This window comes from Mauremys mutica, chromosome 7 (assembly GCF_020497125.1).
Source record: "Mauremys mutica isolate MM-2020 ecotype Southern chromosome 7, ASM2049712v1, whole genome shotgun sequence".
Taxonomy (NCBI): Eukaryota; Metazoa; Chordata; order Testudines; family Geoemydidae; genus Mauremys; species Mauremys mutica.
The window spans coordinates 41,224,386-41,249,985 of record NC_059078.1 but is presented as its reverse complement, the minus strand read 5'-3'; the positions used below and the strand labels follow the sequence as shown (position 1 = coordinate 41,249,985).

The 25,600-nt window shown below is 40.0% G+C and overlaps 1 protein-coding gene across 3 annotated transcripts in view; it reads left to right on the top strand.

Moving 5' to 3' along the window:
* LOC123374161 (plasma membrane calcium-transporting ATPase 2) overlaps positions 1 to 25,600 on the top strand; it is a 170,182-nt gene that overhangs the window by 5,635 nt on the left and 138,947 nt on the right. Inside the window, exons 1-4 of one of the 3 annotated variants that reach the window (XM_045023761.1) lie at positions 2,009 to 2,075; positions 13,638 to 13,763; positions 15,923 to 15,955; positions 18,013 to 18,105. In XM_045023761.1, the coding sequence (XP_044879696.1) occupies positions 13,649 to 13,763; positions 15,923 to 15,955; positions 18,013 to 18,105 (241 nt within the window). In that variant the 5' untranslated portion in view covers positions 2,009 to 2,075; positions 13,638 to 13,648. Of the gene's footprint in view, positions 1 to 2,008; positions 2,076 to 13,637; positions 13,764 to 15,922; positions 15,956 to 18,009; positions 18,106 to 25,600 lie in introns of those variants that run through there. The other 2 variants (XM_045023763.1, XM_045023762.1) reach the window with 2 other exon arrangements.

Here is a 25,600-nt window from a genome sequence, read left to right as displayed (position 1 = left end):
TAGCATAATAGTTTCTGCCTAACTTCCTAGTCCATATATGTTTCATTAATTTTCCCCTCACTACAATATTTTCTTTTCTGTGCTGAAAAACTAACCCTTTATTAGCGGCTTCAAAAATATGAGTTTTTCTGAACTATGTAAGTATCATGAAAGTTCTGGTGTCCACAGTAGGAAAAAATGAATTTTATTCACATTGGAAAGAAGTCTTATGAATGAAAGAAATAAACACATTCATTTCACATGAACCTGACATGCAAGATTTAAGATTTAATATTCAGTGCACAGATTAGGAGGAAACATGAATTCTTTCCATAATTCCAAGTACATAATTATAGCTAATAAAGATTTAGAGTCTGATTCTTCACTCAAACTGGTTTATATTAGTCATAACTTAAATGATGCCAGTGGAGTTACAAGTATAAAGTGAAAGAAGAATCAGTTCTTTTGACTGTCTGTAGATATTTAAGAGCTCTTCAAAAGTTTCTAGTTAGATTCAGCTTACTGAACTACTGGTACCCATTGCCCACGCAGAAATATCCCTTTAAGCTTTAAATTCACTTTTAAATGTAGTCTCCAGACTTACTAGAATTACATGAAGGGTGAGTCTAAAAGTTTTGGTGGGGCTCAGTTCAGATTGGTAACTAGAAGTCTGGATATGATGTATGACCTTCTTAAGTCTATGGGACTGAGCTTGAAATCTTGTGAGCGTGGCTTTTTTTCTGACTGAGACAGTGATCCATAAAGAATAACCTTTCTTTTGATATTTTAACGGATATATTTATGTTCCAATACAGAACAAATACATGAATTTAAAATACAGATTAAAAGCTTCAGAAAAGATTCTGTTTTGCATGAAGTTTTAGGTTGTTTCTTGTTTAACGAAATCTGTAGTTTAACTGAACCCCTGTAATGAATTCTCTAAGTATTTTCTATTCCTTCTAACTTGAACTTCACATTTCTTCAGTTCTGATTCTGCAAGCTTAGTGCAGGTGTGTCTAGAAATGACATATGAAGTTACTGAATTGAGCTTTAGTAGATTGGCATCCAAGGTAATGCAGAAGCACAGTAGCGCAATGACATTCCATGCATTCATCACTATCGTTTACATACTGAGGAGTAATGAGATTGTTGGTACAGTTGGCTGGAGAACAACAGTTCTGTTTTGTGGCTTCTCTTGAGATTCCAGCATTTGTTTTTGTTCTACATTGAAATGAAAACAAAACCTTTAGCAAAACCGAATTGTGTCAGAACTTCTCCTTTCAGATCAAAATTGTTAGACAGTCCTAAATCAAAAATCTATCTGTGAAAGTGACCTGAGGGTATGCCCTGGATTTCAGAAACCTTCTCAGCAATAACTTCATTCAAATCAATATGTTTCCACACAACATTTCAGTTTTAATGTTTCGCCAAAAATGTTCCAACTAGCTCTAATTATTAGCACTAATTCAGTCCTGATGAATTGGAAGTAATCCTTTCTATTTCTATTTCTAATAGCCCTCTTCCAAAGACTGCCAAAGACTAATGCTTCACAGTCTTGGGTAAAACCAAGACTAATTTACTGTGTTACCATGGGGAAACTACACACTGAATCACTTTGATGTCAGCCAATAATTCTCTGACAAAAAGTTAGCTCAGTAAAGGCTTTAATGTATAGTATGTGTGTGCCTGGTTTATTCAAGTTGCTCCAGTAAACTTCTAAAAGGACCTCATGGATTCATACAATAGATTACCTATTAATCTAAACACATTCTTTAGATCTAAACACAGAGTTTCTTTTCTTGATGTCATGATGTTAGTTCTAGGTGTACCCCAGGACTTTTAAGTGACTGTGATGGGGTGGACTAGGCCCTGAGTCCCTTGATGGCAGCTTTGTGGCCCTGCCAAACCCCGCCCCAGAAAAAGGCAGCAGAGAGATCCTCCAAGCTGCCTAGAGAGGCTGAGTGGGAAGCAGCCAATCAGGGCCCAGTAGGCTAGTATAAGAGCTGCACAGACAGAGCAGTTCCTTGCTAGAGCTGGAGGAGAGTGGATGGTGCTCTGGGCTGGCTGCTGGGACTTCAACAGGACAAAGCTCTGAGGTAAGGGTGAAGAATGTGCTTGAGCCATGAGGAAGTGGCCCGGGGAATTGTAGCAGCAGCACAGTTTATTTAAAGGGACATGGCGAATGGATGCTATCTTATAGGGTCCCTGGGCTGGGACCTGGAGTAGAGGCGGGCCTGGGTCCCCCCAACCTCCCATTAGTTACTGGAGGAAGTGGCCTGGACATTGAGGCACCCCAAAAGGGGGAACTAAACTCTTTTAGTGGCCCAGCTGAAGAGCTGGGGCAGAAAGGCCCTGAGAGGGCCAAGACATTGCCTCCAGGGAAGGAGCCCTGGGGCACCGCTGTGTTCTGGAGCAGGGACAAACTGAGAGAGATGTTACAGAGGACACTGAGAGAGGCCCCTGTTGGACTTGTACCCTGAAAGGGGTTTGCTTTGCTTTTATCTCACAGACAGGCTATGTATGACTTGGCCGGAGGGCTAAGTCAGTGAAGACCCACCACAAAAACAGCTAGAGAGAGAGAGAGTGCAGGCACATACACTTGGCTAGGGGGCGCTTGCAAGAGGTGAGTGCAGCTCTGTTACAGTGACCCATTAGGGAAAGGCATCACTAGCCAGCAGGAAAAGAGAAGAGCAATTGTAATCAAGAATGGGATGGGAGAGAGTGGGGGGCCACCAGAGGCTGGTGAAGGGGTAACACTAATCAGTGAAGAGCATTTTGGTGACTGACATGAAATGAACGGCTTTTGTTCACACGCTGTCTGAAAGTCAATCTCCTTTGACAGTGTGGAATTAAGAACATTCAATCAGTGATTCTATTTTAGTTGAAGGGACTGGGCTTTGATCAGTAGGTTTTTGTTGTTGTTATCAACTTGAATGTTCTTTATTGTGTTTGCTCTTGTGAGCTTTTTTGATCAGATATAGTCTCATCTTTTTTCTGTCTTCTGTTTACCTCGTTTCAAGAGATAATTTTAGCTTCTAACTATTTTAACTATATTTATTCTTTGACACCGTCCAGTTGTTTAAATGATCATATACAGCATTTCCTGGAAATATAGCTTCATTGCATTGGTTTGCTCATCTATTTGATGAACATTTTGGTTTCTATATACTGTGAAGCATCTTCTATACCATATGTAAATTTACTTTCTTTTTACTGGTTTACTAAATTATTGGATACACAGGGTAGCTCCAGAATTCTGATCCTTCTGAAAACTCTTGTTTTCATATCCATACATGAGATGGATGTATATGGAAATTGGAAGAAAGCTGCACTGCTCCTGTTCCTTTCTGCTTCACTTAGCTGTTGATATCTAGTGCCCATTTTTGAAGCGACTCTCTTGAACTTTGCATTAGAATGACATTGAAAAATAGTGTCTGCACATTATATTGGAAATGGTAGTTGCCATAGATTTATGATACACTGTGTGTAATTGGCAGCAGGGGGAGGAACCAATATTAATGTGTGCAGAAAACTTCCACTTTGAAGGTAATACCTGTGCTAACTGGTAGGATAGGTTAAATGCAATAGTATTGATAGAACTGATAGTTGGAATGTTTTTTAAGAACTTTCATACTTTCAGTACAGTACAATGCCGCCTTATTTGCTGTATTTTTTGACCACACATTTGTCTGCTGACAGATCCCAGTTCCTGAGGCAGTTCACCTCAAGGAGGAACCCATGCCCACCGTTAGAAGCAATTTCTTTTGAAATACTAGTGTGGAGAACTGGGAATTTTTTGATTTATTATGAAACAATGTGTGATTCAGTTTCCCCCTTGCATTCTATTGTTTCCTACCTGGGTGAATGGGATTAACCTCTTTGTCTTCCAGTGGGGAGATATGACAGATGTATGACCTTGGAAGCATGGAAAATGTAAGACAATTGCATCAAAATATACAAGTTGTTATAAGCACATAGAATATTCATGGACTTTTGCATCAATAAGTGTAATATGCAAAAATGCAAAAATATGGCTTGCTGGGTGGGTTTTGTGTGAAATCTGGAATGACTCAGGTGTGAGTAATGCAAAGTCCCAGTACCAGCGGTGCAGATACCTAGCTTTTGAAGCTTTCCCCTGAGGAAAGGGGCATTGATTAGTTTTATTTGTTTCAGAACTGGGCAAAAAAGGGTCAGCTTGAACTGATTCAGAGTCCCTCACATGACCCCCCAAATGGACATGAGTGTTTAACCAAGAGGGAAAGCTCCACATGGAAATTGGGTGACACCTAGCAAGCTTAGCATGCATGTAGACTGTTTATTGTTTTATAATATATTTTCTCTATAGTGCTTTTGTCCTGAATAAATGTACTGTGCTTTGTGAAAGCTGGCTGATCACTGGCAAATGCTGTCAGAGGCCCCTGAGAGAACAGACCTGTAGGTGCCTGACTAAAGTCAGACCTGCTGGGATAAGCACAAGACTGTAACCCTAAAATTCTGGTCCAGAGGGAGAGGACTGTGGGTTCCAGCCCATGGACAATTAGAGGCTTGAGACTTAAAAGGACACCCTGGAGAAGATGAGGGAGGGAACAGAGGTGCAGTTACCTTTGCTTGGATGCCCTTCTTTGCATGCCATATGACCAAACAGGATGTATAAGTGTGTCTAAAAATGCTGGTGGAAAAAAATCACATTAAGGCTACCATATATACCAACCTGATATCCAGGAAAGGGCATAGTGATCCTGCTTTATTTCTGAGCTACTCCTGCATAGCTTGTAGATAGTTTGAGCCTTTCTTCATCACCCCAAAGTGGGTCAGGTCTGCCCAGATAATCTCACACTTCCTTTAAACCTGTACAAGAGTGTTTTCTTGGTGCAACTTTTACAGGTATATAGAAAAACTATGCACTGGGATCTGCAAAGAAAGCTGAGGCCAATACTGGCAAAAACAGCAATTTTTTTTCTTGGCTCATTTAGCATTCAGTTAGATTCTGAGCCCAGCAGTAGTGATAAAGACACTGCTTACTGAAGCCAATTTTGAATGCTTCACTTGTAAGAAATGTTAATCTGTGTTGAGTCAGAGGTTATCCATCTGTTCATATTTTTATGTCCATTTCATTTTCACCCATCATCTCAAAGAATGAGGCTCAACAGCTCAGTTGTCAGTGATTTGATTTTTTTGCTCTATCCCTTTGACACATCTCTAGGTTGATGACTTTCCCTCCCAAATTCTGTCGGCTTCAGTGTCATTAGTTCACCCTCACTTTAAACATTCAGCTAATTTTGTGCAACTGCCCATTTTCACTGGAGAAAACTGGAGCTGGATTCCTCCTTTCCCCCTAACTGAGTGTGAGAGAAGAGATCATCCTTAGCTGTGACCCTATCCTTTTCATGGGGTGAAGCTAAAGCAGTGCACAGAGACACTGAAGGAGAGGAAGTCTGCTTATCTCTTTAAATTTTACCCCTTGAGCTTGGAGACAGGGCAGCCCCCTCCCCACAACTCCTCTGTTGTCAACATAATAACTATTGGACCCCAGGCTTGTAGTGGGATTGGAAAGAAAATAGGGGTCTCATTCTGTGGGAGCCCCATCTCCAGAGTCATAGGGAAGAATATACAATGTTGCCTGGAAGCCTCATCCATTGGGAGGGGAAAATTCTCTTGGGAAAGGAGACAGGAGGAAGACAGGGACCACTTTCCTGTGCAAAAGCAGAAGGGAGACCCCTCTGCCTCCCAGCATCTGGGTTTAAGAAGCAGAGAGAGATCCACAAGATCTTCTCTCCAGCAGAGGCCCAGGATCTCTTCTTCCATGCCTGTCTCACCTAGTATTCTACTCATGTCCCAGCTCACCCCATGAACAGTACCTAGCACATTGCAAGCACCACCGGGATACAAATAAATACAGTATTATATTCTTCTGGGAAAGAACTGGGTTCAGAATTGTGTTCGTTGTGGAAGTGAGAAGGGAAAAAGGGAAGATGGAAAACTGGATTGAGAGCACATTTTCCAAGAGGGAAAAGGCCACTGAACTTTGCTTCCTCTCCTGTTGTCTTAGGTGGAGGAGGGAGGAGAGCTCGCTAGCTTTCTTAAAGGGGAGGATCAGAAGTCTGAATTTGATGTGGAAGTTGAGAGGAATTCAGTGGAGAGATCTGAAATAGGGAAATGCCACAGTCCCAGTGGTGGGCCAGGAAGAGGATTGTAGTTGCATAGCTTTGAATGGGCTGAGGGAAGCAACGTTTGTTTAGAGGATGTTGGCAAATAATTAAGATAGGGACAAGACTTTAGCCATAGAGGCAAAGAGGAAAGGTCAGATTTGAGATGTGGAAAAACTGAGCGCCTGAGATTTGGAGGCAGCTTGACTATTTGGGAAGAAGAAGACAGGAGTGAAATCATACTGAGATTCCAAGACTGGATGAGAAGAAGTAGGATGATGGTGTCTACAGCAGTGGAGAAGGGATGAGAGGCAAAATGCAGAGGCGCTCTGTATTTGTGAAGTTGAGATGGGATAGCGATGGCACAGCCAGGCAAAAGATCAGAAAGGCAAGATAGGATAATCACAGAGAAGGTCATGATAGAGAAAGAGATTTGTGAGTCGTTGACAGAGTCGTGACTTTGTGAGAGCAGATGAAGTTACTCAGGGATAATGCGCAGAGAGATTGTGTAGCAGGGCCCCGGGGGGGGGGAGTGGGGCCCCCACGAGAGTTTTTTGGGGCCCCTGGAGCGGGGTCCTTCACTCGCTCTGGGGGCCCCGGAAAACTCTCGCGGGGCCCGGCCCCCCGGAGCCTCTTCCGCTCCGGGTCTTCGGTGGCAATTCAGCGGCAGGGGGTCCTTCTGCTCCAGGACCCACCACCAAAGTTCCAGGTCTAGAATCCTCTGGGCGGCTCTGTTGTGTAGAGAGCAGGAGGACCTTAGACAGAGCCTGAGGGATGCTAACAAAAAGAGGGGAGGAGAGACAACTACCAAAGGAGATGCTGGAGGTTTAGGGGGGAAATCAGGATTGTATGGGAGTCCAGGGGATGAAGAGAATGAATGACGGAAAATGTGCTCTCAATCCAGTTTTCTATCTTCCCTTTTCTCTTCTAACCTCCATAGTGAACATAGTTCTGAACCAGCTTCACTGTGAGTGCTCTGTTCTGCAGCTGTCAACAACTATTTTCAAAAATACTTGTGGGTAACTTGGCTTGGTTCTGCAATTCAGACAGGGTCTCGTTAAAGGTAGTCAAGATTCAACACATTTGACCACTGGTGTTATTGACCAAGTACCAATGAGTGCCTTGTTGTTCTAGCCCCAAACATACCAAAGGATGGATTTCAGAGACTAGAATACCAATTAGAATGTGGCTGAGAGCAACCTAAAAGAGAGCAAAATATCCTGGAGGGAATCAAATTGTATTGAAGACAAACAGCATTTCCAAATAGGAACAATCTTCAGTGCACTAAGAAATTCTTTTTTTTTAACGTCTGTCTATCAATGCATTTTAATTGGTATTGTGTCTGCTGGAACAGTCTTAGGGTTCTGATGAGATATTTATGCTCAAATCAGCCTCAGCAAGCTGTTGACAGAACTTCCCACTATGCTGTGTTTGCCAAGCCAATCAAAGGGACATTGGTGGCACAAATTAATTCTAGTGATTGCAAAACAACCCATTATGGTATGGAGACAATATAGCACCTCTAGTTATCACAGCACTGTCACCTAATAACTTGTAACACCACTGGTATCAACTTCTAAAATCTCAGCCTACTTTTGTCCCAAATATCCACTCTGCAATGTTTTTTTTCTACTTTCCGAGTTCTGTTCATTATCTAGTGCCTAAGGATTTATGTGCTGTGTCACTCCACTGGCATTCTTTTATGTTTCTATTTTCATTTTATCAACGTGGGAGAGAAAAATGTGGCTGCTGGTGGTGGGTGTCTTTGAGGATTGTAAATTGGTGGGAGAAAACAAAGGAGTGGAAAACAAGTTTGGGGCCTACTGGGGTTTAAATAGAGACTATGTAAGAAGATGCTTAGCAGCTTGTTTGTAGTAATAATAATAATAATAATAATAATAATAAAAAACTAGTGAAGGGAGGAGGGTGAAGTGCCAGGTTGTAAATGGGAATATTATCTTAACCTATAAAAGCATTGCTATCAGCTGCAGGTTTACTACTTTAACAAGTCTAGGAGTGTTACTTAGTGTTCTGCAGAAAGTAGCTTCTTTATTCCTGGCCATGAATCTGGATGAAGGGAGAAATTATTAATCTCTTTGTCATGGTTTTATCTGATGGACAGAATTATGTTCTCAAGAAAATGTGTGGCAACAGATTAATTTTGTTATGACCTGGGTTGACGTATCAGACGTTTTCTCAGTTTTCAAAAGAAGTAATCAAAATGATCCGTGACTCGGGGCTCAGTTAAAAAATTTGGTGAAAAACAGAGGAAGAATATTTCCATGGCTGTTTGAGCTTGGCAGCTGTGAAAACCAAGCAGGATTCCCTGTGGCAAAATGAAAAATATTCCCCCTCTCATGCATGGAATCTGGGACTCTGCCCAGCTCAATTGGGTCATATTGCAATTGGTCAGCAGCCACCTCTGTGGGGGGCTCCATGGAGCCTACTTAGGAGCTTTCCTAGTGGTATTCTACTGTGGTTATAGGCACTTCTCTGCTTAATAGAAAATCTTGCACTGGGGAGTTCTCAGAACTATAGATCAGGCATCAATGGAAGTTCCTTTTGTTTTTAGATATGGAGCAGTGTTAATGATGTGGCATTGGGGACTGTGCCTTTACGGACTGGGCTTCCCAGACAGAGTCTGGAAGGAGCACTGTGAATGAAGCTCTTGTTATACACAGCCAGTTCAAACCAGAACCACAACAAAGGAAAAATCTTGCTAACTCCTTAAGCACTGAGCGATCCCTGAGCACCACATGGTATCCAGAGTGAAAAGGAACTAAGCAGATACCCTGAGTGGAAGAATGGAGCAGTAAAAAGCCTCCACCAGTGCTGAAACACTCTGGAAATGTGGAACACAATTGTCCGGCCATGCCAGCAGAAAGACAGGAGTCAATAGATGTGGTGTAATTAGGCTTCAACTTTATTCCCTTTAAATAACTGGGATTATCTAGCAATTGCATAGTGCAGGTCATCATTATTCCTTAATCATTTCTAAATTATCCCCAACCTGATCCCAGTCATCTCGTTGCTGGGATCCCACCACCTTCCCCTTGTGTGAGGTAAAGGGGGCTATAGAAGGAGGCGGGTTGGCTCCCTTCTGTATCAGACTCAGAACCCCAAACCCCACTTCCTGAACTCCTTTAGGGGATGATTTCTTTCAAATCTTTTCCCAATCCATTTTATCCAATCAGTGTATCCCTTCCAAAACTGTTACCCGCATTGGATATCTGCCCTCAAATTTAATTGATGTGCCAACATAACCAACCCACTACCCCACTCCACTGGGTCCCCAACTGGCTGTGGGGAAGGTGAAAAAACTCCACCCAGCCTCCGTAATCTAGTGGTGAGTGAAAATTTCCTTCCTAGCCTCCAATGAAAAGGGCAACTAGTAGGATGCACATAGCAGATTGTGAGGGGACCTAGTTCTTTTTCAGATTTATGCGTGTGTGGGGGGCTGGGGTGCTGCCACTGTAATCCAGGTGAAAAAGGACTTCTCCAGAACTGCATGGGATATAAATAACTACCTCCTTCTGATCAGCAGGAAGGGCAGTGACCTCCTTCTCCTTCACGCCCCCAGACTTGGCCCAGCTGCTTCCTGTATACGTTGCCCCCCTCCCATCTATCTGCCTGTACTGGGGGGAGCCCTTAAAGAGGCAATACTCCTGTTCTTCCAACCAGCTGGTCAAGGACCCAAAACATCAAGCTGCATTGGGCACATTGGAGAAGATTTAAACAGTATTTTACTCTGTATCTGCAAGCAATGCATGCCAGCAGAAAGGCAGAGTCAGAAGGTAGCCTTGTTACTGTCAGTAGCTGGTTCGGAAGCACTTGGGTTTAACAGTTTTCAGTTCATTCAGGCAGAGGAGGCTAACTGTGAAACTGAATTATAGAAATGTGAGGTGTACTGCACTGCATGCAAAAAAGAAACATATAAGAAATTATTTTAAAGAGAAAATACACAAAGAAGGTGAAACCATAGAAGAGCTTGTGACTGATCTAAATCTGAAGAGCTCATCTTTGCAATTTTGTGAGGCTGAGTTCCTGATAAGAGACCAGATCACAATTGGGATCTGGAACAAAAAACTCAGAGAGACTACTGTAAGACCAAGAATTAACCCTTCACAAAGCAATTAGAATTTTACAAGCAAAGGAAATCACCCAGTCCAGAATGAAACTTATAGAGGGTGGACAGTTCTTTGATGCTGTAGACATGATAAAGAATCCAGAATGCTACCAGAAAAGAGACTTGAGACAGAGAGGCATGCATAACTCAGTCGGAGTCCAGCAAAAACAGCATATGCAGGCGTGCAAGCCAAGTGGATGCCTAACATGTGAAAAAGATGCAAGAGTTGCAATGGATTATGCCACTTTGCAAGTTTGCAAACACCAAGAGGGCATTCACAATGTGGACAAGGACAATGACATAACCACTAGCTCAGATAAATTTTTCACAGGAGCAATGGACAGTGTTGCAGCAGGAGATGCTTGGACTATCAACCAGAAACCAAAGGGGACATTTATTAATTTCATGTTCGTCTGTTGAACAAGTTTGGGCAGCATCCCAGCCTTCCTCTGGCTGGACAGCCAAAACTTTAATCTGCCATTGCACAGTGCCAGTTCCCTGATGCATGTCTACTAGACAGTTTTCACTCATTTGTGCCCCAGCTCCTGGCAAGTCTAGTACCTCAGATCCTTGAGATCTCTCCTCTGAGATTAGCTCAAAGTGGTAGCTCCCTCCCTCCCCCCAACTCCCTGGTTCGGGTTTGCTAACTTCACATCCATGGTGAGCACATGCAAGCGCTTTGGAGGACAGGATTAGAATTCAAAACAGCCTTGACAAATTAGAGAATTGGTCTGATTTCTGCAAGATGAAATTCAATAAAGATAAGTGCAAAGTGCTTCACTTACGGATGAAAAATCAAATCAGAGTTACAAAATGGGGGGAAACTGGTTGGATGGTATTACTTCTGAAAAGGGTCTGGAGGTTATGGTGAATCACAAACTGAATGTGAATCAACAATGTGATTCAGTTGCAAAAAAGGCTAATATCATTCTGGGGTGTATTAAGAGGACTAAGACATAGGAGGCAATTGTCCCACTCTACTGGAGTATTGTGTCCATTCTTGGCACTACACTTTAGGAAAGCTGTGGACAAATTGGTGAGTGTCCAGAGGAGAACAAAAATGATAAAAAAATTTAGAAAACCTGACCTATGAGAGAGAGTTAATAAACCTGGGTATATTTAGTCCTGAGAAAGATGACTGAGGGGAGGGGGACCTGATAACAAATGTACAGTATGTTAAGGGCAATTATAAAGAGTGATCAATTGTTCTCCATGATCACTGAAGGTAGGACAAGAAGTAACAAAGCGAGAGATTTAGGTTAGATATTAGGCAAGATGTTCTAACTATAAGGATAGTTTAGTGGGTGAGGTAATAGATATGTGGATGAGGTAATATCCTTATTACTTCACCCACATTTTCTCTCTAATATCCTGGGACCAACACAGCTATAGCACTACACACTAAACTGACAATGATATACAAAACATCTAGGGTAGTGACCCTCCAACCTTTTTCGCATCTGTTTTCTAAATATTTCAGCATTCATAAAAGAAAAGCTAAAAAAGTACAGGCAACAACCTACACTTTAGCTTTCACTATTTAGGTTATGAACAGATAGTGGGTAAATCAGTATCAGCTTTGTCTGGTCTTTAAACCCTTTATCCAGTCATTATCTGACTATTAAAGACTTTAGATAAGGGCTTCATCACTAAATTAAGTGGCAGCATTGTCAAAGTTTTGGCACTGTCCTTTGCACATTTGCTCTTATCTTTTGTTGACTGGCCAACATTTTTTCATATTCTTTTTATTAAATTGCCTTAGAAGTACAATATTGCACAAGCTTGTTCTTTTCTTAAAAAACCTTTCTGGAGTGTTCAATATAAAATTGTCTAGCATAAACTTTGTTTCAAATTCTTTTTATTAAATTGCCTTAGAAGTACAATATTGCACACGCTTGTTCTTTTCTTAAAAAACCTTTATGGAGTGTTCAATATAAAACTGTCTAGCGTAAACATTGTTTCAAATTCTGTTTTTAAAATACTTGACCCTTCCTCCTCTCCCCACCTCCCCAAATTAGGGAAGTGGGCTACTTGTAACTCTTTCCAGAAAGTTCTACCCTATTTGTGCATTTTCTTCCTTTTCAAAATGATTAGCATCCCCCCTCCTCTACTGTATATCTAGAAATGTTCCTAAGAAGCTTACAGTTTTAGTTGCATATAATACTGAGTTAATTTCTAGTAAAGATTCTCAGACTATGGTCTCTGGTGCCCAGTCCTCTGGTTTGTCACAGGGTGCTCTCTCTCTCTTTGATTTCCAGTAAATTGAATTCAAATGCAGCAAAAACTGCATTAAATATATCCCCAATATTACTTTTCCACTTAAACAATTCTTGTAGTTGTCACTATACGAATATTACATAATCAAAAAAGGGAAAGGAAAGTGGTCTGTGTAATTGCACACAGGGAGGGATGGAAGTTCTTGAGACAGCTTCTCAAGATGTGACTTACCTTGTGAAAAAGTTAGAACTTTTGATTTAGGGCTTGTCTGCGTGGTGCTTTGGCTAACTGGCCCTTGTGGGCCCTGCTGGCATGCATTAAAAAATTCCCTAGTGTGCATTAAAGTAGTACTGTTTGAAATGAGACTACAGTGCTGCACACTTGGAATTTTTTAGTGCATGCCTGCGCATCCACATGGGCCACCTTAATGTACACCCTGCTGGTGCAGACTGATGAACCATGAAGACAGGCATGATAGATCTGTGTTCTGTAGATCCCTCATTTGATATGTCTACCTGGGCCAAGTGTTCGGCTATAAGTACTGAAAACAGGCCATCTCTAGACAATAAAACACAGAAGATTTTTTCAAAAGGGATTTGATTCCATAGTTAGCATTATCAGTTAAATGTTAACTAAATAGATTATCCCTTTCGGGAAAAACTCTCTTGTTATCAGTTTAATTTGTTCTACCCATAGCAAAAAAAATCCTTTTCAAACTGAATCATCTTCATATGGGTGGAGACTTCTTGTCCTCTGAAAAACATTATCCTTCAGTTAGTATTCCCATGAAAATATGTCAGAGTCTTGACTTCTTTAGTGTTGGGAACATGGGATTATCTCAATAAGTAGTTCATTTTCTTTTATTCCCATGAATCCTAATTTGTTAAACACAATTAGCTGTGCAACATTTCCAACTTTTTTTCACTATATTTAAAGGTGTGTGATCAACTTCAAAATCATACTTATCTGAAAATATTTTATGCAGTGGTTGGGCTTGTTTCACTGGCATGTGACATGACTGGAGTCACTCTGGATTTAAACTAGTGTAACTGAGGTCAGAATCTGGCCCACTGTCTACTCTGGTAGTAGTCTTTAAAAAATACATTCAGGAAGTATTTGTATGAAGTATTAGCAAAATTTTTAATTTCTCTTTTATCCTGTCATTTCAGGTACCCATGTCATGGAAGGCTCTGGGCGAATGCTCGTGACCGCTGTGGGAGTGAATTCTCAGACAGGCATCATCTTTACTCTATTAGGGGCTGGTGGAGAAGAGGAGGAAAAGAAAGATAAGAAAGGTAACCCCCTCATAGCACATCTCGGTGCTCTCAAATTATTCTTGTAGGCCCTTTATTCGTAAAGCACTAAAAGTATCTAAAGTATTGTATTCATGTATATTATTTGTCATTACATATATGAGGGAATACAGCAAGAGATATATATTGCTAATATGTAAGTCATGATTAAAAGTTTTTTTGATTTTAAGTTGCAGACTGTAGTGTGTGATTAAATGAATGGGAAAATAAGGGTAGATATTCCAATCACAACATTTTACTTTTGCATATAAATCTATACTCACCTAAATTTTGTCCATTTACATCTACATTAACCCTTGCATGGTGACAGGTTTCAGAGTGGTAGTCGTGTTAGTCTGTATCAGCAAAAAGAACGAGGAGTACTTGTGGCACCTTAGAGACTAACAAATTTATCTGGGCACAAGCTTTCGTGGGCTAAAACCCACTTCATCGGCTGCGTGCAGTGGAAAATATAGTAGGAAGGTACCATGGGTTTTAGCCCACGAAAGCTCGTGCCCAAATACATTTGTTAGTCTCTAAGGTGCCACAAGTACTCCTTGTTCTACATACATTAATATTAGTCTTCAGAAGTCAGACATAGAAACAACACCCTTATTTAAGTTTGAAAAATGAAAAGAGGAAAAATTGTGCATTTTTGATGATGTAAATGGTGAGTGCCTGTCTTTGTAGTTCTTGTTATAGACTAACGTAAATACACTTTATTCATAGACACCTTTTTACTTTCTAAGATTGACAGGTCAGGTTTGGAATACTGGAAGAAAACTAGTCTAAGTGGCTGCAAGTGTTGAATGAGGGTTACGATTTAACTTCAAGTGTCAGGCAGTCAAATCAAGAAGTCTCTTTAGATCTTGACCTTATTGTAGGATAAAGTCAGAAGAATTTACTAAGCTTATGGGCTCCACAGTAAGCAGAAAATTGGTTTAATGTCTTTTTGGTCCAGGTTTATGTACACACAGTCGTCAGTATAATCTGTTCATGTCTGGTTGCTGCATTTCTGGCCTGCGTGTAAAAGGGATTTTTTTTTAATTCTCCTCCTCAAGCATTCAGTTGTGTTTAAGGGTTAAGAAACATAAAATGTGAGATTTTCTAAAAATTCATACCTTGTCAGTAATAAAAAATCAATTATAACTTCACCTAATGGTTTTAGTTCAACTACATGTTCCTTTGGGTTATCATTTATCTTTCTCCTGCATTGCATATTTTTATATTTGAGGCTGCAGACACAAAGAGTAGACTTAGCTGGTTTTCGGGGCCTGAAATTCCCCATTTACTAACTTCTGCCCCTATTTTTATGAAGAGTAGCAGAATGGACTGTTGGGAAGGCTTAAGTAATTGTGCTCAACTGCACATTTCTACAAGAAAACCTATTCTTTGTACCACATAACCTCCCAAGAGAGGTACACAATAACCACTACTTATAATAAAGGCTAAGAGCATTAAAGAGAAAACATTTGCAGTTTCCTAAGGTAGACTATTTTATGCCACTATGTTTTTTACCACCTTTTTAGGGCCCAATCCTGTTCTCATTGAAAACAGGGGGAGCAAAATCAGGCCTTTAACAGTAACAACAGTCTCTGTTTTGACAGTCTGTATTGGCAGGGTGAGAGGGATGTTAAAACTTCAATATTTGTTTAGAGCTAACGTAGCTTGTCTGCAATGCGTGTCTGCTTTGGACCAGGGAGAACCTCCTCTGAATACCTTCTTGCTTGGTGTCTGTATATTGGTGTATATCCCAAGCTCTATTGTTTGTACTCTTTTAAGAAAAAAAGAAACAAATCTGCCATTGCAGATTAATAGAACAAGCGGTGATTCTAAAGAAACACTGAGGGGTAGGGCTTTTCAGATCAATTCACAAGAATTTCACGTAACACATATTAACTCTAATTGGAACCACAAAACTACAACACCAACCAAATGCTTTCAAAATTCAGGCTCTTCTCCTGCAAGCACCATTGTGTGGGTGCAGAAGTCTGCCTGCATGGAGCTACGTGTATGGTTCAGGGCCTTATTCCCCCCAAATATGTGTTCCCTTTATATAAACCTGCAGTCTTCTGAAATCCTACCAATTGTGTTTACATGTCAGTTTTCTCTAGATGTGGGCTTTTATTCTTCATTAACATTTTGTAAAAATCATCATGCAGGTATGAAAAAAGAGGATGGACATCAGCTTCCAGGTAGAGTAAGAAATCTACCAGATCAGTTAGAAGGATGAGGCTTTTAGCTGCTGCCATCTGACAGATTGTGGTGCAAATCAGGGCTGAAAAAATCAGGGTTGGAAAAATTATCCTTGAATATTCTGTTCAAATTCAAAAGTTGATTTCAATTGACTTCATTTGAGACCCTTCCATGCTTATTTTCAGCAAACATTTGAGTGCTCAAGCATTACCGGTGTTGCAAATCATAATTTTAGGCTTGGATGCTCAATTATTCCTGAAAAGTAAATTATTGTATATTGAATTTTTAAATGTGCAATTTAATTGCTGTGCTGATGTAAGTATCCAAGTTCAGAGAAAATAAATGTAAGTGATCAATTATGAATTATGAGTATTGTAATCAAATATGCAATTTGAAATTTGCATGTATGTACTACACGGTGAATTTCAAATTCTGTATTTTATTGTGTTCATTTTGCACTAGGTCCATCCGCAACACCACTTATTCACATAAAGTTGAATAACTAACCTGCATGAAATTATCAATTGTGGGCCAAGCATCAGTCACTAAAGAATTTCATTTGTTTCAAAAAGGAGTAAATATGAAAGTTATGAACAATTAGCCAACAGAAAGCAAAGCAAAATTCATTGAATCAGTTATTCATTATGAATTGTTCTCTCAACTCTAGTGCAAATGATCATTAACAATAATAAACAAAACCTTTAGGGAACTTTTCCTCCTCCTGTTATGAAAGAACCTCTTGTCTGTCCAGTTCTCCTAAAATAAGATTGCTGAAATCTAAACTGGGATTTTGTTTTCTATTATATTCATTTTTTATCATAGATGAAATTGAAAAATGCAGGGACCAAATTTGGCAAGTTGCTGTATTTTGTATTTCCCAAAATATCTATATGTACTATTGAAAAATGTAATCAATTGGAAATCAGTGAAGCATATTAAATGGGTTATCGTAGCATATATTTTGGACCTATGTAGAGTGTGCACTAGTTCAGTGGTTCTCAAACTTTTTTTTTCATGGACCACTTGAAAATTGCTGAGGGTCTCAGCAAACCATTTAATGATCTTTCCAAATGCTGTTTGTACCGTTGGCTAAGTATTGTAAAGCACTTTAGAAAAAAGCTCTATGTAAAAAAAACCTTAATAATAATTAATGTTTTTTGTTTTACAAATAAAAGCACACAACTCATATTTTAATATCAGTCTTACCTGAGGGATGTGCCCTCTCTCCCCCACCACAGCAGCCCCTGAACTGGGGCTGGGAAGAAGGACCGTCTCTCCCCGGCAGCCACAGCCCTGGAGCTGGGGAAAGTCTCCTCTTTCTCTGGCTGCCACAGCCCTGCACATCCCTAATTCCCCCCACCTCCTCTTCTCACCCCACTGCCCTCTCCCATCTACCCCCTATTCCCCCAAGGCCATCACCTCACTTTACACTTGTGTCTTCTCCAGAGTCCAGGCACCTAATTAGTTGGAGCCACACCTGCACAGCTCCACTAATTAGGTGGGTTACCCTTCATTTTCTGTGTGTGGCTGCCCAGGCATGCACCTTAGAGGAAACTATCGGCGGACCACCTGAATGGAGCTCGTGTACCACTGGTGGTCCATGGACCACAGTTTGAGAACCTCTGTTCTAGTTGTCTTAGTAGCAATATATTGTACATTTTGAAAAATACTGACAGGTTTTATAAATGCATTTATTCAAGCCAAATTATATTTTAGCCTATTTAAAGTCAACTTTATCTGCATAAAGGAGCAGAGGTATAGTAATACATAGTACTGTGTATAGATAGTTATCACCAACTCTGTTAACTTTGTTAAATGTGTCTTTCATATTTCTTCTTTTTTTAAATATTCCATGTATGAGGTTTTTTTTATTTCTGACTTTGGTAACATCTTCGTAATGACATTCATTTTTAGACATTATGTTGTTGTTTAATTTAAAACAAATCTTTTTTGGAGAAAACAAAGTCACACTAGTCCATAAATGTTATTGTTTGTATCATGTAAATTTGTTCATATTATTATTTATTATTCTTTTTTATCCATTATTACTCAGTAGATTCTTCCCATCCCTCCTCCCACCCTCCTTCAGCTACAGATGGTGCAGCAGGTGCAAATGCCACTGATAATGCAAATGCCAGCTTAGTCAATGGTACGTCAAGAACACCTAGCTTGTTTTATTTGATGGATTTCTCTCCTGACTATATAAGCTTTCCTCTTCCTCTTATGAACTGCACAGATGTTGTACGTGCATGTGATTACCCTGTGAGAGCTCCTACTCCATATACTGTACAGTAGCTTATAAGAGATGCCACAACAATATTGTGTCTCACTAGCAATTTACATCTTTTCTTTATGCTGAACTAAGAATGGGAGAGGAACAAGTAGGAATTTTGATATTTCTTTTACCATTAATTAAAAATGGTGATTAAATATACTTTTCAAGTATGTCCTGTTTCCAGAGCTTTTATAAGAAGTTGCCTTTTCTTAAAATTTTCAATGTCAAACTCCTCTTTATATGCTTTTTAACACAGATTTGAAACTGAGCACTATTATAAATTTATTTTACATTCTACTGTTCCAAGTGGCACTCTCATAAGCATTCATAGTCTCAATGTAGCTTTTGGAAATAGTACTGGGGTCAGGAATCTGACTCAAATGCAACATGCAGCACTTCCGTGGCATCTTTTAACTAAGCACTATTCATAGCATCCTTTTGACAGAGGTTATGATTGAAAAGAGGAACACTCTTATGCCAGTTTGTGCCCTTCAGCATAAATTGTTTAAAGGGCTGCATTTGTGTACTATAAAATACTATTACATCAGTTTTTACTTTAACCTAGTACAGCTTCTTGACCCCATTTCTTAGCATGCTAATACTTTAGTAATACCTGTTCTGGTAGTCTAATTACAGTATTAAATGGATTGGATAGATACTAGTTTAGGCTTTTGGAATTGCTTTTATTTTTGATTATCATTTACATTATTCAATCTTAATCACTTTGTGCAGTAGAATCTGTTACTTTAACTTTGCACTACTTTACAGCACCAATAACATGGTGGAATGTAAATACTATTTCTCATAATTATTCATCATATTTGTAATGTAAGTAGATTCTGTATCTTGGAGAAGTCATTGTAATGTGCATATTAAGGTAAGCTGGAGATCTGACATAACAATAAACACTACTGTTTCAACAGGATGGTATTTTCTGCAAAGCAATGGCATAGGAAATCCTCTGCACATTTTTTAAATAATTGTATTAAAATTAATAAAAATGTAGCAATCTTCAGACCCTTAAGATCATTTCCATTGTGTGTGTGTGTGTATATATATACACATATACACACACACTCCTGTTGGAAAAGTGGAACCCCCAAGCCATGTTTTTCCATTGGTTGACAAATACCTTAGAGACAGAGAACCCTTAAGTTAATGACCATTTCGTTCTCCCCGCTCCAATGTGTGTTATTGCTATAATAAATGTACTTGCTGTACATTTCATATAAGGCAAACGTATGTATACAATAAAGCCTTGATAGATGTTCTCCTTCAGTACCCTGAGGGACCAATACTACATTAAGGGCTCAGTTCTTCAAGATGCTGAGCACTCTGGCCCTGATAAAGTTAAGCAGCTGCTTAAGTGCTTTGCTGGATCAGAGCCAGAATTTGTACAACATGATGCGCAATTGAGCACTATGTGATTCCAGCTTAGTTTCTCTGTATTGAACCCAAGGCCGGCTTCAGGCACCAGCACAGGAAGCAGTTGCTTGGGGCGGCCAACAGAAAGGGGCGGCACGTCCGGGTCTTTGGCGGCAATTCGGCAGCGGGTCCCTTGGTCCCTCTCGGAGGGAAGGACCTACCGCCGAATTTTTGCCGAAGCATGAAGTGGTGCAGTAGAGCTGCCGCCGAAGTGCCGCCAATCGTGGCTTTATTTTTTTCTTTTATATTTTGTTTCTTTTTTCTTTGCTGCTTGGGGCAGAAAAAAAGCTGGAGCCGGCCCTGACTGAACCCTAGTCATTTTCATTCAGCCGATAAAGGCCTGCTGTGTTTGGCCTTATTCATTTCATCTTGATAATGTGATGGAGTTTACAGTAATATTAAGTCAATATTTCAAATCAGGAGTGTACTAAATTCTTTCCCCGGAAATGGTAGTCACTGTCCATGCTCATATCAGAATTTTGGTTCCCAGAATCTCTCACACCTGTAAATACAATTCTGTATGATGCTCAAGGTAAAAAGTCAGATTCCATGCACTTGAATGTATTCTGTGAATTGTTTTCTCACCTTCTTTTGTGATGCTCTCAGCTTAATTTCTCATGAACTTTGATCCATATGGATGAGAACCCCCCCACCCCCAATTCAGCATGCCTGGCAGCATGTGATCTGAAGAGAAGCAAGACTGCAGAAGTAGTGCTGTGTGCCCCAGGTTAGGACTAGGGTGTTTTGGGTGAGGCTGGCTGGGGTAATTTCCAAGGTTTTGGCTCCTGTCTGCACTATGACTATTCCTTTTTCAAGACAGCAGTGATGATGATTCATTTTTCAAGAGTAGTTACCATGGACCACTTTTTTGGGGGAAAATTAAGAGAAAATGAAGTTTTAAAGCAAGAAAGTTAAACACTACAAGACCTTAGTTAGGACTGGATAATCAGCATATGTATATAAGAGCAGTTTCAAGAAACATGAATATATATCTAATGTACTCTCAGTAGTGAATATTTGATTGTTTAACAAATATAGTGGAACACTCTTACAGGAAGTGCTCTTGCACAGTAGCTGTAAATCAACAAATTACAAAAAGCAGGCTGTGGCATACCAATAATTCAGTTGTCAATGTAAATTCAAAACAAAAATATGTTTTTTCCTTGGTTGGATTTGTAGTGACATACTTGGATAATGGTTGCCATAGCATGCTTTTTCTAACTGTATAGCACGTTAAGAAACTATGTCTATAAATTCCAACCATTTTTCTACTTTTCAGTGGTTAGCATCTGAACCTGAATAATTGTTTGCTATTTGTTTTTATGGATCATGCATTTATTTTTTTAATACAGAACAGTGTAGATAGACAGATGGACTTTTTATTAAAAGGTTTTAAATATGAAATTTTAGTATCTTGTTTTTGCCAATCTATATTAAAAGAGGGGGAAACACAAACAAGCAAAAAACCCTTACATGAAAGTTGCGCAGAAAGTAATTCATTAGGACAGTTTTCATTATATATTTTAGAATGCATTTTGGAATGTCAAAGTATTTGTTATGAAGTCTTGAGGAGCAACAATGACTGCAAACCTTAGGAAACTTGTTTGTCCCAGCTAATTAAAATTAGATCGTCAGTCACCAACAGAGCTAAATAAGACTATTAGCTTCCCAGTGATCCTACCTGGGATCTTGCTTCAGACCAGTGGGTTGATGGGGAAAGTGGGGGAGCTACTTATAGGGACCTTGTCAAGCCTCCTAGCTGTGGAGCAAAAGAGCCCACTAAATGTATGTGGAAAGGAGGAGACACAATCAGTTTTCTAAGGCTCAGAAATGGGGCTGCTGGGCAACAATAGCTCTTAAGGTCTGCAGGAGGAGAGAAATGACCTTGATTCTGCTGTTTCTTTGTTTCCATTTCCACTAATCTAATTTTCTTTTCTCCTGTTGACCCTCCTAACTTTACCTCACACGGCTTGCCTTCTTCCTTCATCCTCTTGTCTCCCACTCTAGAAGCACTCTCCGTGCCCTCCCCATTGCCTGTGCCAGCTAAATGTTGATCCATGCCTTCTCCACACATGCTCTCCTTCTCATCCCCAAACACACTACAGACCTCTTGCGGCTCTCCTAAGAGCCACGGGAATCTCTGGAAGTCCAGAGGAAGGAGAACCAGAGCAAGCAAAGCAAGGAGGAATCTTTTCTTCCTCCTCATTCAAATAGATGAACCCAATTAACTTAATTTTTATTGCTCTTCCACTCTCTGTTCTCAAGTCATGATCTGGCAAATGCACGTTACAAGCATTTTCTAACTGAGGGATCCACTTAAAGTTTACATCTCCAGCTTTTAGTTGACAGTAGAGCTGGATGTAGAAAATTAATTCCATTTTGCAGAGGATTTTGATATTTTGAAATTTGTTTTCATTCTGATTTGGAATGAAAACCACATGTTTTGAAATTCTCCATGGGGTGAGCTGCCCCAGAGCTGCATATCCTGCAAGTTCTGGAACCTAGGCTGCAGGAGACTGTTGCCGGCACAGAGGCCCGAGGACAGCAACAGTGGTTCGTTGCCCGGTGTGCTTCGCTCCAGTAAACACACCAAGGTGGAGAAGCAGACAAAGTTTATTTGAGACCTCAAAGCGGTGCAGGGAGACACAGACACGTCTCAGATCAAGCACACACCTACAAGCAGTTTTTCCCTCTTTATACCTGATTTCAGCTAAGCATTCTCATTACCCCCTCTCCCCCCACCTTTCATTCCCATGCAGCAAATACACTTTGCAGTAGCAATTACATTAAGCAGTTAAGTCATACTTGGCAAAAACCACTTTAGCTAGTTAGTAACTCTTCTGTGAACAGTTATCTTGTTTTACTTTCCTTGATCTGTTATTCTGCCCCCCTTAGCCAGGTGCAAGCAGGCCTCATTATTGCCTCCTGGTATCAGTGTTGCACTGAGAACTAGCTGCTACACATTCCATTTTCTGTTGCTAGCTTGTTAGGTTGATTAAAGTTCAAACATGGGAGCGCTTTGGTCAGACATGGAGTGACTTTAGTTCATTCAGGCCTACTACAGAAAGGCTTCATTGACACTGGTTTTCCACCCTCCTGAGTTACCTAGAGTCATGCCTAATGACACCAACAATTCCCTCCTTTGAGAATACTCAACAAACCTTTTGGCTGAGTTTTCTCAAACTTTGAGGACAAAAAGCAATTAAGCTCTAGGGAGCTGGGGTTATTAATGAGGGGGTATTCAGTTCCACATTTATTTTCCCCATGGACCCGGCAGGATTTGGTATGTGGGAGCCCACACTTACTCTAACCGGTCCATATGCTTGGAAGGAGCACTGTAAACGTACACACTTCTATCCAGAAAGTGTTCAAGTATGTCTTCATGACCACAGATCAGATGGTTCTTGATGTGTCTGTAAGGGCAGTGGGCCAAGTCTGGTGCTCAAGATCACTCTAAATGGTCATTAGCTGGTCATTCAGGAAATCTTGAATTTTTAAACATACTAGATCTCACTGCAATGCCTTCCCAGCCTTAGTGATTTTTAATACTATTTCTGTCAGTAACTTCTGGGTCATAGAACTAAGGGTGGAAATGACATGTAACTCACCAACTCTAGCCTGTACTTGGGATAGCTGAGCTTGAAAAATAAGGCTAGTGGCCCTTTCTAGTTGGCCTAATTTTTTATTATGTTTTTGGCTTTTAAGAATATTTCAAATGGCTGCTGCACTATTGGCCCCAGCTCACAGGGATCTGGTCAATTTTTTTTATAGGAAATAATTCAGGCTCTTTGTTGTGCTAATATAATGGCAGCCCCTTGTGAGCAATTTGGGTATGTAGAAGTGATCTGAAAACTGGATAAGGGCAATGTCATTTAAAATCCAATTAGGGAGGGCAATACATGCTGAAAGATTTACCTAGAACACAGGGTGCAGCCTGTAGAATAAACCCCAAAATTTAATTAATACCACATTCCCAAGCATGAGTCTCACAAATTTCTTCCTGCCAGTGTATAAGTCCTTGGGTTTCTTCACCAGGGTCAGTTCTCAATGTTTTTTCTGGTCAGGAATTCCTGGACTTTGGCAATGTCAGTGGAGTGAGTGTTTCTTCTCCTTTCCCGAAACAGTTGTAGTTCAGCATTCTACAGGGGAGAGATTACGAGTACATCACCCTGTAATGGTTTTGCTTCTTTTAGAAAAATTCAAAGGCACAGTAGATTTGTCCATGGACAAGGGAGAGGTTAACCAGCACGTCACCTTGTTCTTTTTCCCTGCTGTCCAGAAGGCACAGTAAAACTAGAAAAAGAATAGGCTAATCATCAGTAGGAAAATTCTCCTGAGGTGGAGGGGTCTTTTTGCAGTGAGAATCCTGGGTCCAGGCAGTCAGTCTTTGGCACTTCACAGCGGTGTCGGTAGTCAGCAGGACTCAATAAGGGCCTTTACATTGATCCGGTCTCCTGGTTCCAAGGAGTGGCAGGGCTGCTAGGGTCTTCGGGTAGTGCTTTTTTACCTGTGAGAAAAGAAACCTAACACATTTTATTAGTGCTTGGCAAATCTCATAGCTGCGTGGGCAAATTTAAGCCCCCCTTTTTCTTGGTTGTTAGCCAAGTCTTAGCTGTGAGCAGTGTTCTTGAATGGGGCCAGCGCCTTATCCTTAGACTGAGCATGTTAACTATTTTTTTTTAGTTAACTTTTTTTTTTTAACTTACAAAGGAAACTTTTACTTTTTACTTATACACTTTTTGTTAACAAGGAACACATACACATTGCTGTTATACAGTACATTAGTCTTATTATTTAATGTATGCCACATATATCTTTTTATTAAAATAACTTTTTTACAGAGCTTTGGAACAACAAAGTAGGACAAGCACACCTACTTTGATGAGTTTATTTAATACAACTTTTAGTCCAATAGCTTTTTACTATCCCCAGCCCTCTGGCTAGAAATCTGAGGTAGCCAGAAGGATCCCATGTACAATATGGGGAGTGGGTTAACTTTTCATGTCCTTGCTTCTAAAGACTGTTAGTATGCAAATTTTAATAACAATTTTCAATTAAAAGATTTGGCCAATGAAGTTTTTTTTTTTTAACTTAAGGAAATGTATTAGACTCTAATATACCACATTTTTTTAAATGTATCTAATCACTTTGTATTTTAAGTTGAACAAAACAAGTATTTGCATTTCAATTTACTTCTTTTACTTGATTTTAAACCGAACCATCCCATGAAAATATTAAACACAACAATTCTGGCCACGAGACAAACACTACAAGACAGGACATAGAACACAAAACATAATTCTTATTATGCCAATAAATGCATGGTACATTAAATGTTGTTCAGCTGGCATTAGTTTTCTTTGATTATCTGAAAGACAAAAACAGAGGTCTACTCCTTCTGGGCAGTCAATCATTGCTTAAAATATACAAATACCCTTGTTGATTTCAGGCAAAACAGGGGAATTACCCTATATTTTTTTATGTGTTTTATAGGCAGCCCAGGTTTCAGTGGCTTCTACCTTATCAGTTAGATAATTTGCATTAATACAGATGCTTTCTGGCTTGCTTTTTACTTTTAACTCCTGCTTTTAAACACTGAAAGAAAACATTACTACTTTAAGTATCCTCTTGGGTATTTGAAATCCCCACGCTTACAATTACTTACTTTTTTTTTTCACTAGACTCTAAAAGGTTCCAACTTGTTTTTTAATTTTTTTGTCTGTTGCCTGCCTGCCTGGGCCCGATCCTGCTTTTCTAGCTAAACCGTCCCTTTTATGGGTACCAACTTATTTCACTACCAGTTTAGCTAGGAGGGTGGGCTTTTTAACTAGCCCCCACCCTTCTGGTCTTTTCCCTAAAACATTTTTACTCACAAGACTACCCGAGTCTTCCCTTTTTTTAAACTACTTTATTGCCCAGTCCCGCTACGACTGGGGGTAGATCT